Source organism: Orbicella franksi, chromosome 5 (genome assembly GCF_964199315.1).
Source record: "Orbicella franksi chromosome 5, jaOrbFran1.1, whole genome shotgun sequence".
In the NCBI taxonomy this organism is placed as follows: Eukaryota; Metazoa; Cnidaria; class Anthozoa; order Scleractinia; family Merulinidae; genus Orbicella; species Orbicella franksi.
Genome location: NC_138149.1, coordinates 1,678,181 through 1,693,588, shown reverse-complemented (window position 1 = coordinate 1,693,588; position 15,408 = coordinate 1,678,181). Strand labels below are relative to the sequence as shown.

General features: G+C 39.6%; 1 protein-coding gene across 3 annotated transcripts in view; it reads left to right on the top strand.

Moving 5' to 3' along the window:
- The window catches only part of LOC145488506 (transformation/transcription domain-associated protein-like), a 53,740-nt gene that overhangs the window by 33,475 nt on the left and 4,857 nt on the right, over positions 1–15,408 (top strand). For all 3 annotated transcript variants that reach the window (XM_081467386.1, XM_081467387.1, XM_081467384.1), the window contains exons 77-115: positions 366–426; positions 676–763; positions 862–948; positions 1,351–1,427; positions 1,545–1,663; positions 2,478–2,537; positions 2,846–2,988; positions 3,664–3,766; positions 4,075–4,137; positions 4,403–4,450; positions 4,554–4,805; positions 5,306–5,422; positions 5,517–5,636; positions 5,813–5,956; positions 6,262–6,423; positions 6,945–7,103; positions 7,542–7,633; positions 7,887–7,963; positions 8,213–8,271; positions 8,373–8,468; positions 8,666–8,761; positions 8,852–8,970; positions 9,064–9,181; positions 9,614–9,726; positions 9,804–9,915; positions 10,359–10,459; positions 10,739–10,849; positions 11,004–11,127; positions 11,367–11,431; positions 11,520–11,607; positions 12,102–12,162; positions 12,369–12,578; positions 12,843–12,874; positions 12,964–13,102; positions 13,549–13,688; positions 14,009–14,108; positions 14,312–14,519; positions 14,773–14,862; positions 15,263–15,365. In XM_081467386.1, coding sequence (XP_081323512.1) covers positions 366–426; positions 676–763; positions 862–948; positions 1,351–1,427; positions 1,545–1,663; positions 2,478–2,537; positions 2,846–2,988; positions 3,664–3,766; positions 4,075–4,137; positions 4,403–4,450; positions 4,554–4,805; positions 5,306–5,422; positions 5,517–5,636; positions 5,813–5,956; positions 6,262–6,423; positions 6,945–7,103; positions 7,542–7,633; positions 7,887–7,963; positions 8,213–8,271; positions 8,373–8,468; positions 8,666–8,761; positions 8,852–8,970; positions 9,064–9,181; positions 9,614–9,726; positions 9,804–9,915; positions 10,359–10,459; positions 10,739–10,849; positions 11,004–11,127; positions 11,367–11,431; positions 11,520–11,607; positions 12,102–12,162; positions 12,369–12,578; positions 12,843–12,874; positions 12,964–13,102; positions 13,549–13,688; positions 14,009–14,108; positions 14,312–14,519; positions 14,773–14,862; positions 15,263–15,365 — 4,257 coding nt within the window. The remainder of the gene's footprint in view (positions 1–365; positions 427–675; positions 764–861; positions 949–1,350; positions 1,428–1,544; positions 1,664–2,477; positions 2,538–2,845; positions 2,989–3,663; positions 3,767–4,074; positions 4,138–4,402; positions 4,451–4,553; positions 4,806–5,305; positions 5,423–5,516; positions 5,637–5,812; positions 5,957–6,261; positions 6,424–6,944; positions 7,104–7,541; positions 7,634–7,886; positions 7,964–8,212; positions 8,272–8,372; positions 8,469–8,665; positions 8,762–8,851; positions 8,971–9,063; positions 9,182–9,613; positions 9,727–9,803; positions 9,916–10,358; positions 10,460–10,738; positions 10,850–11,003; positions 11,128–11,366; positions 11,432–11,519; positions 11,608–12,101; positions 12,163–12,368; positions 12,579–12,842; positions 12,875–12,963; positions 13,103–13,548; positions 13,689–14,008; positions 14,109–14,311; positions 14,520–14,772; positions 14,863–15,262; positions 15,366–15,408) is intronic.

The following is a 15,408-nucleotide window of genomic DNA, read 5'->3' as shown; positions in this document are numbered from 1 at the left end:
ATCAGCTCTCGCTAGTTTTCATGCGGGCCCTCTCTCCTGGCCGAATTGGGATTTGGAGATATTGGTTTTTGTGGAGGGAGGAAAACCGGAGAAAAACCCTCGTAGCAAGGCGAGAACCAGGTATATGTAAATACATGTAAACAAACAGTTTTGAAAAATGTAAATTGAGAACTGCTTTTGTAACCCTGTAGTAAAACTGATTTCTTTCTTAGTCATTACACCTCAGCAGTCAACTGTTACGTGTTTTAACCAAGTTCAAAAGGTTTTGATATGAATGTCATATTGGTGTTGAACACATTCACCACACGACAGAGGTCACACAATGTTTACAATTTCTCTCAATTTGTTGACTTTATCAACTGCAGGTCATCCGTGCTATCCACACACTCCTGGCCAGACTGATGACTCTGTTTCCACTGGAATCAGGTATTATCAATTTATTCTTGAACTCGTATTATAGAGTTTCTAGTTCTTGCGCGGAAAACTTCGGGTGTCAAATGAACTGAGTTGATGGAAACTTCGATCTGATAGTTAGGGCAATCGCGTCGATTGGTGTTTGCTACATGGAGAGGTGTACGGTTTTGTTTTTTGTTTTTCTTAGAGCTTTGTAACAAATAGATGGATATCTAAACCACCACAGGACGTTTTTCTTAAACCCTGTGTCTCTTTTTGTAGCTACAGCAACTTCAAAGTATGATGAATTAGAAACCCTGTACGGCAACATTGGCAAAGTGATATATGATGGTCTCACAAACTACGAAAGGTAACTATGTTGTTGTACACTTCAATTTTCCAGTTTACATCAGTTGTGAGGGTCAGGTTCCTGTTTCTGTTTATAACGTTCTTATTGTGTACCCTTAGGTCTGCGAATGGAGCAACTTCTATTTTCTACGGGCCTCTGATGATGCTTAAAGCTGCATGCATGCACAATCCTTCATACATCGATAGGTAAGTTGACATTGTTTTGTAAAAATAACTTTACTTTAAACTCTATGGTGAATCGTAACAGTGTACAAGTCTTTCTCAAACTCATTGATAATTCATCAAGCGAAAACAAAGAAAATCACAACCGTGAAGGAGGTTTGGATACCTGGTCTTAATTAGCATAGATTTTGACGATTTTACTTCTCCGTTTACTCCTTTAATTTTTGTTTCGATTGAGAAGATATATCAAACACTCGAGACAGTGTTTCATCGGCTATCCAAACACCTCGAATCTCGTCAAAAATACTCCGCTGCGCATCGTATTTTCAACTCTCTTCTCGGTGTTTGGATATCCCTATGAAACACAGCCTCTCGTTGTTGATATATTACTTCACTACTCATATCTTAATAATCTTTTCTGTTTAGATTAATGAATCCGTTTTTCAAGGCGCTACAAAGAATGCATAAGGATCATATAAACGCGGTTCTTGGCGAAAGTACAGGTATGAATGCTCGTCTACAGGATTCTATCATCAGTTGAATCGTTATTTCTTTATGATGATTGGCAGGAGGAGAAAACCGCAGGTTCCACCATTTTAATTGTATTTTTTTTTCCTTAGGCGCTAGTGACATGTTGATTCTGTGTTTGGAGTTAATCCGTGGTCGGTTAGGAGTGATGAGTGCCGAGATCAGAAAGCTCTTCTTTATCATCCTTACAACGCTTATTGAAAAATCACCCGTGAGTAGAGCACAACTTCATTGCCTCTTTTGACGCCAGGATCAAAATTATTTCCTCTTCAACCAAGGCATTGTAAGACAAGCGAAATGACAAGATAAGAACGCAAACCGTTAATTTTTGGTCGCTATCTGAGGGCGAAGACTTAAAGTTTACATTTTACCAAAATGGGTAACGAATAAAAGGCAAATAAATAGCAAGTGCGAAAAAAATAACCCTTAACCTAAGCAACTCACATTCCTGCTTGGGACACGTAACACTGTTAATAACTATAAATTGAGACGCAATAATGACATTCGTCTAGTACTGTATAACAGTGAACTTGGTAGAAATAGCGTAAGGTATAGGAGCCCCATGGTATGGAATGCTATCCATAAACTCATCAGGGAAGCTTCATCCTCACAGCTTTTTAAAGGAAGACTTAAAATGCTTCCAGGTCTCTCGACCATATCCAATTTGAAAAAGAGGCTTGTTTAATTAATTCTAAAAACCCAGAGTTTTTATATTTCTTTCTCTGTAAAATATTAGGTTAGTTACATTTTATGGCAGGTCCACACACCAGCCCTAAGGTTGCCATATTCAGACCTGTCTTATCACAAATTATTTGTATGTATGTAAAACTTAAGAAAACTTAGAAATAAAGTAATGAACCGAAAAATGCATTTTCGCTATGGAAAATTGTTGCATGGTGTTTCCGTTACCTCTTTTTCTTTTGATTATGAGAAAGATTGGCCTGAGACTCTGGCATTATGCTTGGACGTTAACTCCTCGTGCGATTTTTTTACAAGCTTCTCTCTCATCTGCTGTTACTTTTCAGGACTCAAAGCTTCTTCGAGCCATTACCAAGATCGTAGAGGATTGGATAAAGACCAAAATGGTGAGCTCACAATCTGACATTATACGGTGTCAGGAGGGCATAAAACGCAAGAGAGTTCATCACTCACGGCTTAGTAATCCCAGGAGGGTCAAGAATTAGCCAATCATGTGACACGTATGTTACTCACGTGGGCAGCACATGTGGCTTTGCACGTATGATAACATTAGCCACGAGAGAACTGGTTACCATATCTAAAAATAACTTGTGGGAATAAGGCTTAAATGAGCGATGAAGTCTCTCACTCTTCATCTTCTCTTTGCTATATCAAATATCGTGATATGTTTGTTTAAGTCAATGTTTCTTTTCAGACTCAGCTGACAATTCAACGACTGCCGACACTCAGAGAGAAGTCCTTGCTGTTGGTCCGAATGATGGTTAATTACGAGAAGAGGTTTCCAGAAGATTTTGAATTACAAGCACAGTTCTTAGAGCTTGTCAATTATGTCTACAGGTTAGAGAATGAACAGAATTTTACTTCGAAATTTATCTAAGTTTTGCATGGCTAATTTGACTTGTAACAGGAAAACATTATTATTATTATTATTATTATTATTATTATTATTATGAAAATTTTTATAGCGCCATTTCCCAATGGTTCAATGGCGCTTTACAAGAAATTAAATCTATAAACAAATACCTATTGTAAAAAGTTAAGAAAATGTCAAAAACAGTTAAAAAATATGTAAAAGATATGTAATTAACTTTAAGAAATGCTTGTTTAAAATGCTACGTTTTCAGTTTACTTTAAAAAATGTTCGTAGAAGACGAGTCTTTAATATCTTTTGGAAGTACGTTCCACACAGTTGGAGCCGACACCGCAAATGAACGGCCCCCGTAGCCTTTTAAACTGAAAATTTTAATTCTTTAAAAAACCATAAATTTAACTTCTATAAGCATTTGCTGTTGCAAGGTTACATTTGAATTGTAAGACAATACAATTTTATTGCTTAGGCATTTAATTTATCAATAAAAGACAGATATCCATTATTCAGGGAACAATGAAAATATACACGTGTTTACAATATGAACTCTGCTAACAGTTATAAACACAAGCGTGAAACTATACACAAAAGTTGATGCTTTGAAGTGTTTACTTTGTAAACATTTTATTTGTGTTTATTTGCAGAGATGAGACCCTGGTGAGCACTGAACTGGCTTCCAAACTTGAGCCTGCATTTTTATCTGGTCTGCGATGTATCCAGCCACAAATCCGATCAAGATTTATGGAAGTAAGACACTGTTTATGTTAGTTAGTCTGTTAGTACCAAGCTGGTAACCTCTCTTGGCTGACTGTCATGCAAGTCGTTGGTAATTTTTTTAAACCAATCGGGTGGCGTAGTAAGTGCAATACCAAGACACTCAAATGAAAACCGCTTTAACAAGAAATCGTGGAATTAATGTTTTCGAATTTGGACACAAGTGGATAAGCGAAAGATTTAGAGGGAACCATGTTAGAATCCTGTGTTTTAATGATCAAGAAAACACATTGACGTTGCGAAGTTTGAATTTGATGACATGTTTGATTCCTTTATCACAGGTTTTTGATAAAACAATGAAGAAGAAGTTGTACGATCGACTGCTTTATATCTTCTGTTCTCAGGTAAGATTATTTGACGTCCTTCAGCTTCATCGCGGTGCGTGACTCTTAATTGCGGGACGGCTTTTTTCTTAATATGGTCACGCGTGTAATGTTTACTAATCCATCCACGTCCACACTAATCCGTTACGAAAGCGGAGCTTTTCGAAAACCCTCTACAAACCGGAGGAAATTGAAAAGGCCGGCTTTGCATTCTCGTGTGGACGGAAAACATTTTGAAAACGGGGCTCTTCGAATATGATGAAATTTCTTTTGGCTCGTCTTACAGAACTGGGAAGCAATGGGCCCTCACTTTTGGATTAAACAGTGTATTGAGGTACGTAATGACACATGTTGGCTTCAAGCAGAGCCATTTTGTACTATGTCAGTAGGAGCTATGTCGCAATTCCCATCTAATGGCCAATTTTGTCTTGTTCCAGCTTCTTCTGGCCGTGTCTGCGTGCGAGAGGCCCGTAACACCTTCCAGTACATTCAGTATGCTTCCATCAGTGACGTCATTCCTCCGGGCCGCAGACAACCAACTGAGTAAGGAAATTCTGAAGCATGCTCAGGAGAAGGCTGCAGTCTCCGAGGAAAACAAAGAGGAAAAGATGGAGACAGACACCAGTGCTGCCGAGAACAACAAAGAAAAAGACGCATCGCTTTGCCTTTTTGAGATTGACGATTCTGAGGTACATATTAATTAGCAAACAAATTGTTAAATTCCCCATGGAGAAATTAAGACACGTCATAATACAGACGTTTAAGAATGCAACCATTTCCAGTGATTCCAACCCCGACCAGGATGTTTTTTATTTGTTTCAATTACTATTATGAATTGATAGAGCAGTTTTCAATTGAGTGTCGCAAAACCAAAACCAAAGTTATCACTCTAGCCAATCACAAAAGACGCAGACAATCCAATGAACCAATCAAAACTCGAAGTAATCACATGTAGCTGACGCGAAGCGCGGGAAAACGTGTGCAAGCGAGTCACGATTAGTTTTGGTTTTACTTCTGATTGGATGAAAAAGTGGCGTGAGTTTGTGTCTGTTTGTGTCTTTCGACCCTCAAATGAAAACCGCTCTAAAACAGCTATTGAAACCTTTCCTTGTGCGTCACAATTCGGAGTTAAATTTACAACAAAGCGTATCGGGAAGCCACTAAGGTTTGATTTTCCTTCGTGATGTAGAAACTTCTGACCGCGATGGACAAAGAGACTGGGTCCAGTCGACTAAAGGAGATCGACACTGTACAGTTACTCGCTGAGAAGCATGGGAAATTCATTGACAAGCTTCGTGAGGCCAAGGTAAGGTACATTCACAGCAGATGTAATCCTCTATCGAGATCACAGCAGTATTGAACCTAACATGTTCTTTTTTTCTCTCTCTCTGTCTTCATAGACTGCTTCGTTCCTGGGTCCCATGGCTCAACTGTGCCACAGGTACTCCAACCTCGCCCATACAGTATGGGTAGACCTGTTCCCTCAACTGTGGAATCTGCTGACTGAGAAACAACAACAAGTAAGTTACGAAATATTGTGAATTAAAAATAATATAGGAAAATTCCTTACAAGAATTACAAGAACCTGTTGAGCTATGGTATTCTCCAAATACCTCTTACAACGAAATAGTTAAACTAGAAAACAGTGATGCATTATAGTTTCTTTTCTGCGGTTATTTACTCGCGTGTGTTGCAGGTTCTCGCTGGTGAGATCAGTCCGTTCATGTGCAGTGGAAGTCACTTGGTTCAACTTGATACTTTTCCCAGTTCAGTTCACACCATTCTTGAAGGCGTGTCCAAGTGTAGCCCCTCTGTACCTATCCGGCCCTGTATTCTCAAGGTAGGTTCACTGGTTTACACTTGCTTAACCTTTTTGTTTCCAGAGACAACTTGCAGCCGTGGATAAGATAACAGGATTGTGGTTCGAAATCGAGTCTGGATGAAACAGTAACTGGGACTGTTTCAATGAAAGCGAGTGGAAATTACTTTCCAAAGATACTGTGAATCTTTCTCAAACCAAAGTTCTGCAAAATCTCTCAATTTTATGCTTAGCCACTTGTACTTATCCTCATACTCTTTGTCAATATTCGTGTCAAGTGCTATTTTGATGCAGTTTTATTCACATCAAGTGTTTGTGTTTTGTAGTATCTTGGTAAAACTCATAACTCGTGGCACCGTTCTGGGTTAATGCTTGAGGACTACGCCAGTCTGTGTGAAGAATATTCCAATCATCAGATTTCACATCAGCAGCAACAAGTGATCGATTTCTCGCCTTTTGAAGAGGATCCATCAGAGATAAACCAACATGTATGTAAACAAGTTGAGTTGTTTGTTGGTTTGTAGTTCAAGTTTTTTGTTCGTGTGTTTTTTGTTGTCCCTCTCAGCGCCTCTGCTTGTCTGTTTGTTAATATCTATGTGGAATAATCTTGATTTGTAATTCAATGAAATCTGCTCGCTTTTTTTAGCCGTGTTTGAACTTCTCCACTCAGAATATCTTCAATTTTTTTCTGACTACAAGACGTCATCGTTGAGAGCTCAGTTTTCTAAAACCATAGTTTATGCTAAAACGTTGTAAGAGATTTACAAAATTGAAAGCCTGTTAGACATGAGGCATGCTGAAAACGTTAAGCTCGCATTTTCAAGATTGTTCACATTACAATCCATTTCCATTTAGCGATCGTTAGTCGTTCTCACTTTGTAATGTGTTCCTGTAATTTGTCCAGTGCTGTTCTGCAAAATCAAAGCACTATTGTTGGGTCTACAGTGGTTGACAATTCTGCATTCATTATTATTTATAACTCATATGAAATATTACTGTTTGTAATCAGGAAACTCTGGATGCACTAGCCGAGATGTATTCACTGCTTAATGAAGAGGACATGTGGGCTGGCTTGTGGCAGCAGCGCTGTCGGTATCCAGAAACAGCCACTGCTATCGCTTACGAGACTCAAGGCTTCTATGAACAGGCACAGTCTGCTTATGAAGTGGTAAGAGCCATCGCATGCATGGGGAACATTGTAATAGCGTGACAAGCTTCGTGAGTAGGGACGTTGCGTGACTAGGCAAGATTTCTTTCTTGCTTGAACCACTTGTGCTCGTGAATAGTCATGTGCACCGCGAGCCTGTTGCACAAGCAAGCTTGTTGCGGTTGGAGCGTTGATCGGTTTGCAAGAAGGAAAGTGAAAGGGCTTACATCAAGAACGCTAAATTGAAATCTTCTCATTCACGTCTCGTACAAGCGACTTTGTTCGAAGTTCAGCTGTGCTTTCTAGTCACTGTATTTTGAACCTTTCGATGCCCTAGTTTCATCACAAATCTTGCGGCCTTTGATGAAGAAAATGTAGAATTACTGTCACTTCCCAGAGACAGAGTTAATTTGTACGGGCTTGGCTGACTTTACTGTATGTTTTCCATCTTCTCTGAAGGTGATGAGCAAGGCTCGTGAGGAGCATAACCGTGGCCCCGCCAACCCTCAATTGACGTCAGAGTACAATTTGTGGGAAGAACATTGGATCAGGTAAATAGATTTTCCCAGAAGAAGGTTTTACGAGCATTTGAATTGTCTTTCTGAAACAGGAATTGCTAGACTCGAGTTTATCTTTAGTTTCTTTAGTTAAGGATCGCATGCATTCCTGTTAGCAATGTGGTGACTCTAACCTCCATGCCAAGTGGAATCAAAATGTAATTTCTCCTTATAATAACTATAAGAAATATTCAGAGATCGTGAAGGAGAATTTGATGTTGACAAAGTGGCTTCTTTCCTGTTTAAGTTGTTCCAAAGAACTCGGTCAGTGGGATTTATTGATGGAATTTGGAAAAACAAAGGGCCATGCAAATCCTTTTCTTGGTAAGTTTATTTGACATTAATTAACAGTGCTGCATTTGTTAATTTTCATTGTCTCAAGATTGTTATTTCATGCATTAGTTATGATCAGTGTAAGCTTTGGACGAATTTTTTGCCGAGAAGTGTTTCGTTGAAGTTTCTATGTTTTGAAACCATTTTGCGCTGCGTATGATTTGCACTGAGTTATGTCTGGCGTTGTTGTTATCTGTCAGTTATACATGTTATAAAGCTGTTATATTTCTCTTGTTTTAGTGCTTGAGAGCGCATGGCGAGTCCCTGAGTGGTCATCAATGAAAGACGCTCTAGCTCAGGTGCACATTTAACAGTTCTTTTGCTTCAAACAAATAGTTTTACTTATTTTACTTTCACGTTATTCACTTTTTGCTGGTTTATGTTACAACTCACATTACAGGTTGAAGTCAACTTCCCAGAATCCATTGCATACAAGTTAAACTTGTATCGAGGCTACATTGCCATTTGTCACCCAGACGATCAACACCTTAACATGGTATGTAATATTTACTTCCTGTCAAGTTAAGGTCTAGAATACTCGACACGTCACAGATGTCACGCAAGTACTACTTTGCTTACCATGCTAGGCGTCTTGAAACGTCACGTATGTCGCGCAAGCAGCTGCCTTTGTCTGCTATCAGCGTACGCTGTTGATCAGAATACTGTTGTCACTGTCACGTTTTTGTGTTACAGGTGGACAAACTTGTGGAGCATTCCACTACTCAAGCAATCCGTCAGTGGAGACGACTCCCGCCTGTAATCTCACAACAACACATTCCTTTGTTACAGGTGGGCTGAACTGAATGTTTTATTTTTTCCTGCTATATTTACCATTGTTTTTCCAATGTTGTTGCTTATTGTTATTGCTGTTATTTTCAGGCAGCACAACAAATCATGGAACTCCAGGAAGCCGCTCAGATTCATACGGGACTTCAGCCTCCGAATGTTGGACGATCAACCAGTCTGCATGACATGAAAGCTATTGTGAAAACATGGCGGTGAGAGCCTACTTCCACTTAGCTTCTTAGAAATATAATTTTTGAATTATCCACCACAACTTTTTTAAATTGGTGTTTGATTTTCACATTTAGTAATCGCCTTCCCATGCCATCTGATAATTTATCACACTGGAGTGACGTGTTTATGTGGAGACATCATCATTATCAGGCGATTGTGGCGGCATATGAGAGTCAAGCACAACATGAACCGGTCAGTTAACACTCGCTTATCGTCCTGTTAATGCATGGTTATTTTCCTTGTTTCTGATCAGTAAATCAACACTTATCTTCCTTTCTGGTCAGTAAATACACCCTTATCTTCCTTTCTGAATGCATCGGTATCATCCTTTCTGATCATTGAATTTACACTTATCTTCCTTTGCAGTCCGTTGCAAATAAAGGCTTCATTCTATTGAAAAAAACAACAACAACAACACCATAGAAAGCGTTGTACTCATTCTCGTTTAGTGGTTCGTGTTCATGACAGAAACTAGTCACTGATTTTTCTTAAACCATTTCAATTTGTTTCCTCCACTTGCTGTAATTGTTCAGTTGTTCTGATGCTCTATGTTTCACTAAGTTATCCTTGAAGCTAAATAATGCATCATACTTCATATTTTAACAACGGCTTTTTACAAAGCAGCAGAGTAACCACTCCATGCTTGGTGTCCACGCCTCTGCCTGGGCCATTATTCATTATGGTTACATAGCAAGAAAGCAAGGCCTGACGGGAGTGTGTTTGGACTCGCTGAGCAGGTTTGTGCGGACATTTTGTGCTAGCCAACATGACAAACCAAACAACGCGGTTAATTGACGCCAAATGTTCTTTTCAGAATCCACACGATTCCCAGCGTTCCTATCGTGGACTGTTTCCAAAAGATCAGACAACAGGTTAAATGTTACCTGCAGATGGCTGGCGGCATGGGCAAGCAAGAGTTACAAGAGGTTAGCGGCATTTGTATAGCTCTAACTTCGGTGGTGTTTGCACCCTTAGTAAACTAATGTTCAGCTAGGAGTTGTTCAGTTTGAAGGTTATTTTTTATGTGATCAAAACGGACTTACCGGTAATCAATTGTTGTTCGTTACAATAGAACTGCACCTTTAACCAACAGTTACTTTGCAGAACTGAACTTTTTCATTCGCTACAGTACGACTCCAGTTTTAAGTCTGATGTTACAAGATTTTGTCTCCATTTGGTCATACATCTTTCAAGTAACAAAGTTTAAATTATCAGGCTTAATTTTTGGCTCTCGTTTTTCTAGTTGCTTATCGGTATTTTCATTTACTGTAACAGTGTTTTTAAATATATTTCAAAGCTGTAGTGCGAAGTCTCCAAATCATCCTAAAGGAGCTGCTAAGGATTTACTTTGTTTTCTTTCTTCTTGCAGGGTCTTGAAGTTATCGAGTCCACGAATCTAAAATACTTTTCCAAGGAAATGACGGCTGAGTTCTTTGCCCTCAAAGGAATGTTCCTCGCACATATTGGCAGGTAAATCAAGCCGTGGTGAAATAGGGGAGGGGAACAAATGTTAATTGGCAATGTTTAAGGTGGCTGAAAACAGTAGTATTTCCGTGAGACGCCTGGGCTCTAGCGCAGTTCAGCGCGAGTCATCACGCGATCACCCGAGTGGTCGTGAGATAGCGCGCGAGAATTAAAGTTTACAAAAATCAAAAAAAAACCTGGCGACGCGCGGACTATTTCTTAAAACTTTGTTTCCGCTGAGTTTAGTAACCTGGCTAAGATGGTTTGCTAATGGCGTGGTTGTAGGTCTGAAGATGCAAACAAAGCTTTCTCGCAAGCTGTTCAAATGCAGGATTCGCTGGTGAAGGCCTGGGCCCTGTGGGGAGACTACCTTGATGGTCTGTTTGTGCTGGAGAGGTGAGAAGATGCCTTCTATTATTGTTTTTAATGGAGTTGCTTTATTACTCGAGAGAATGTGAGAGGAAATGACGTTAAACCAATGAAGAAACGATCAAGGTAACAGGTAACCAACGTGCTTATTGCTATTTTGTTTGTTATCTTGTTGTCATAGGAACATGCAGCTGGGGGTGTCAGCCATTGTTTGTTATCTTCACGCCTGTAGACACCAAAACGAGGCCAAGTGCCGCAAATATCTGGCGCGGACTATCTGGCTTATGACGTATGATGACGAAAAGGTCTGATATGAGGCTGTATATGGCTTATTGTTTACTCGATAATGGAAAGAACTAGTGTCTAGTTATTTATTGATCGATTGTGCACTGATTCACTTGCCCACTGCGATCTCGTAACTTGCAAATTGTGACAGAGCCGTTTGTTTTGTTTTTGTTTTGTTGTTTTGTTCGGGTGTGTTTGATTTTTTTTTTTTGTTTCAACACGTTTGTGATGCTAACAGCTTGTCTGTCATCTCTCACAGGGGTCTATCTCGGAAGCAGTGGACAAATACTGTGTTGGTGTCCCCCCGGTTCACTGGCTGCCTTGGTATGTAATAGTAACTCGCCTGTCTTCTCTAGTTATGTTTTGTTATTGCATGGTTTGTTTTTTCATTACCGTTTGTGTGTTTCTGTAGGATTCCTCAACTGCTGACGTGTTTAGTTCGGCGTGAAGGTCAGAAGATCCTGAACCTTCTGTGTAACATTGGACGAGTTCATCCTCAGGTAAGTTGACCGCTGTTTACAGGAGAATCTTATGCTGAAGTCATTGTTTACAGAGAAGGCGTCACGCTTTACACGAATTGACTACAAACATAGCTTGTGAAACCTAGTAATTGGTGAAATGTTTGGCTCTTTGTGTGTAATTTTGAAAGAGAAATTTGCTTTCAAAAATGGTTAAAATATGTGGGTGGCAAAAGCGCTAATGGGCTCATACATTTTTTTTAAAATTTTGAGTTTTTAAACCCGCATCTCACACAAAGTGTTCTATACATCGGGCTCAAATTCCTTGGAACAGTAAATCGTGCTGTGTCCTCTCGGTATTCAGAACTAATGTTGTTGTGTCTCCATCAGAAACTGCATCGCTTATCCTAAAGAGACGAATATTGTAAACAAAGATTCTCCTATACCAAGTGAATTACTTGTTCATTTGCTTGGTTACTTATGACAATCTTATGATTATTGTGAGTTTATCATTTTATATTATATTTGTTTTCTAGGCCATGTATTTCCCAATTAGGACATTGTACCTAACGTGGAAGATTGAACAGCGAGAGAGACGTAAGTGTTGTAAATTAAGGCGGAGGTTCACCTAAAAACGCACTATTTTTTCAAACTTTTCTCCAATCTGACACTAAATCGTACCTACCGTGGTCGCTTTTTTCCTCATTTTTTACTTCCTTTATGTGCACAAAAGTTGAGTTGGAAAAGAAACATAACGTATTAGTAATAGATAAAAAGTTGCCAAACTGTGTTTTAAATTCCAGACAAAATGGAGGCTGCCGCAGCAGTCATTACAAGTCAGCGGTCTTCCACAGGAGGCAACAACACCACCGCCTCTACAGAATCACAAAACACGACTCCAGCCGCTGTGAAAGCCAGTACAACTGGTTCCGAAACTGGTCAAACCAGTACAGCGTCCGCGTCGACAACAAGCAGAAGTGCTGGTTCAACACCAGTCGGTTCTTCAATACATGGTATGCTGCCATGCTCTACTCGTGATCACGTTAGCTTTGGTGCTTCATGTTTGACGCATAGAATTCTACAATCTTTCTTTTTAACTAGAAACTAAAAGCTATTTCGTCTGGAAAAAATAAAATAATTTGATAATTGACGCTGGCGTATGAATAAGTTCTCGTTTTGCCCCGTTGCCTAGTTGAATAGTCTTCTCAATAGTGTCCTTTTTTCAAATCGTAGAAAATTATGATAAAATAAATTATTTTTTCTTTGTTCCACACCAGACAAAGCAGCAGGTTCAAAAGCAGTCACTCCGGTAAGTAAAATCTTATGTGAACTGATTTTATATTCAGTATATCATTGAGTATCTTCTTGTCAAGCAGTGTTGTTTGTTGTTCATTTAAGACAACACCATCAACACCGACTGCTCTTGTTGCTCCAACGACTCCTACTGCCTCTGAACAGGCTCCAGCAACCTCTGCGGCAACTTCCACAACTGCCGGCTCCACCACTCCAACTACAACAGGCACCCCACAGGGAACTGGTAAGATAACGATATGCACCCCATAGGGGACGAGTAAGATAACAATATGCACCCCACAGGGGACGGGTAAGCTAACAATAGACACCCCACAGTGGACAGTCAGTCTCTTTATAATGAGTGTGCTCGCGATTTTCCTTCGAGGTTGTTTAGTAACCTTTTGTATCCACATCATGTCATTGTGACTACATTTATATTTTATTTTGTCAAAAGAGTTCAGATTGGGTGATTTTAGTCCCTAGATACATATTAACAAGGGATCATGATTTCGTTTTCTCTTGATTTTAATTAATGGATAATTTGTTTTTGTTTCATTTGATCTCAAGCAAAAAAAAAAAAATCGATTTTTACGTCTTCTTTATAAAACAATGATTAACGAACTATCAACTGCTAAGAAACACGAAATGAAAAAGATGTTGTAAATGTTCAAAGTGCAGTGTTGTTCACAGGCGCCACGCCAGCCAGCAGTCAGAGTGACCCTGGAGCGATCAGAGCCACAGCTCAGATGTGGCGCTGTAGTAAGATCATGCACCTTCTGAGGGACCTTCATCCAACTCTTCTCTCAGCCCTTGAAGGGGTCGTCGATCAGGTACATGTTTACATTCATGAGGTGTAATTGTAGTTCTCGGTACATTTGTACACTAACCAGCACGTTCAGAAAGGTCTTTACTTTGCTATGTTCCTCGTTGTTACTTGATTAACTGTTTTTAAACGAGTAAGCTAAATGAATTTGCAGTTGAAGTTCGATTAAGTCTCGTGGATTTTGCCACCTGAAGAATTATGCGAGTTGCTACGTAACATGGTACAAGCAGTCAGTAAGATTCGCAAACGAAGCCACAAACATCGTTGTTTACATCGTCTAACTCTGTATTGAGGCTCGTGTAGAATGTGTATGTGATTTGCTCATAGATGGTGTGGTTCAGAGAGTGCTGGCACGAGGAAGTACTGAGACAGCTGCGGCAAGGACTCACAAAATGTTATCAAGTGGCATTTGAGACAAGAGGAGATGGTAAACAATCCTCTTATTCTGTTGTTAATTATGATTTGATAATTAGACTCGAAATTGGACAACTGTTAGGTGATGCAGTAATGAGTTGCCAGAAATGGGCTTTTTCACTCAGCACTAGTGTTCCTTGGTCACAAAAAAAATTATCCGTTTATTTAATGAAGGAGGGAATTTTTTTGCTATGGCTCGTTTTCTTTTTCACACAGTTGCAGCCGCCCGTGTCACGCCTCACACATCTAGTTTTGTGAAGAAGTTGGTCAGCACATTCGGAATCGGATTTGAGTCGGCCTCAAGTGTATCAAGCACATTTTCATCAGCTGCATCAGAATCCCTGGCTAGAAGGGCCCAGGCTACGGCTCAAGATCCAGTATTCCAGAGGCTGAAAGAACAGTTCTCTATCGATTTTGACTTCAGGTAACTATTGTTAACGAGATATAACGAGTTTGACGATCAATTATGATATATGATATCAACATTTTATTCCCCCACATTAGTGAAATACCACATCGGAAAATTTTGCTCAAGTTATAAACATTTTACTAGTAATAGAGCATGTTTTGATCCCTGTTGACAACTCTTTCAACACACAGGAATGTAAACAAATCTTCAAGAGGATAGGGCGGGCGAAAGCTGTTAGTATACACCTGACATTTTCTTTATTGTTTAGTCAACCAGGCGCCATGGGGCTTCACAATTTGATTGGGAAACTAAAGAAGTGGATCAAGATTCTCGAGGAGAAAGCTAAACTTCTTCCAAAGTAAGACACATTAGTTAATACTAAATCGTGGTTTTCCCAGTGACGAGTGTGAAAGAACTTTATGTATGTTTCACTCAGTTCCATATTTGGTCATAAATCGTGTCATAAACAACATACCCCAGTCAATCAGAGCGAGGATATTCCTTCTCAGTCAATCAGATGCAAACCTAAGCCAATCCTGATTGAGCTTGCGCCATTTTTCCCGCGCTTGCAGCCCGTTTTTGCGCGGTTAGATGTTTTTCCGCGACTGCCGTCAATGCGCGTTTTAAAACTAGTGTTATTGCCTATACGTTGTTGGTATTTGCGGATTTTTTTTTTTTTTCTTTTCTTTTTCCTTTCCTTTTTTTTTTTTTTTGCATTGATCATGTTGTTAATCAAGAAAGTCCTTGTTCTTTTCTAGTTCATTTCTCTTGGAAGAAAGATGTCGCTTCCTCAGTAATTTTACAACATCCACAGCAGAAGTGGAACTTCCTGGCGAGTTCCTTATGCCCAAGGCCAACACGGTTAGCTGTTTCCTCTCTCTCGAAAACTTCTTTGTCATTATTT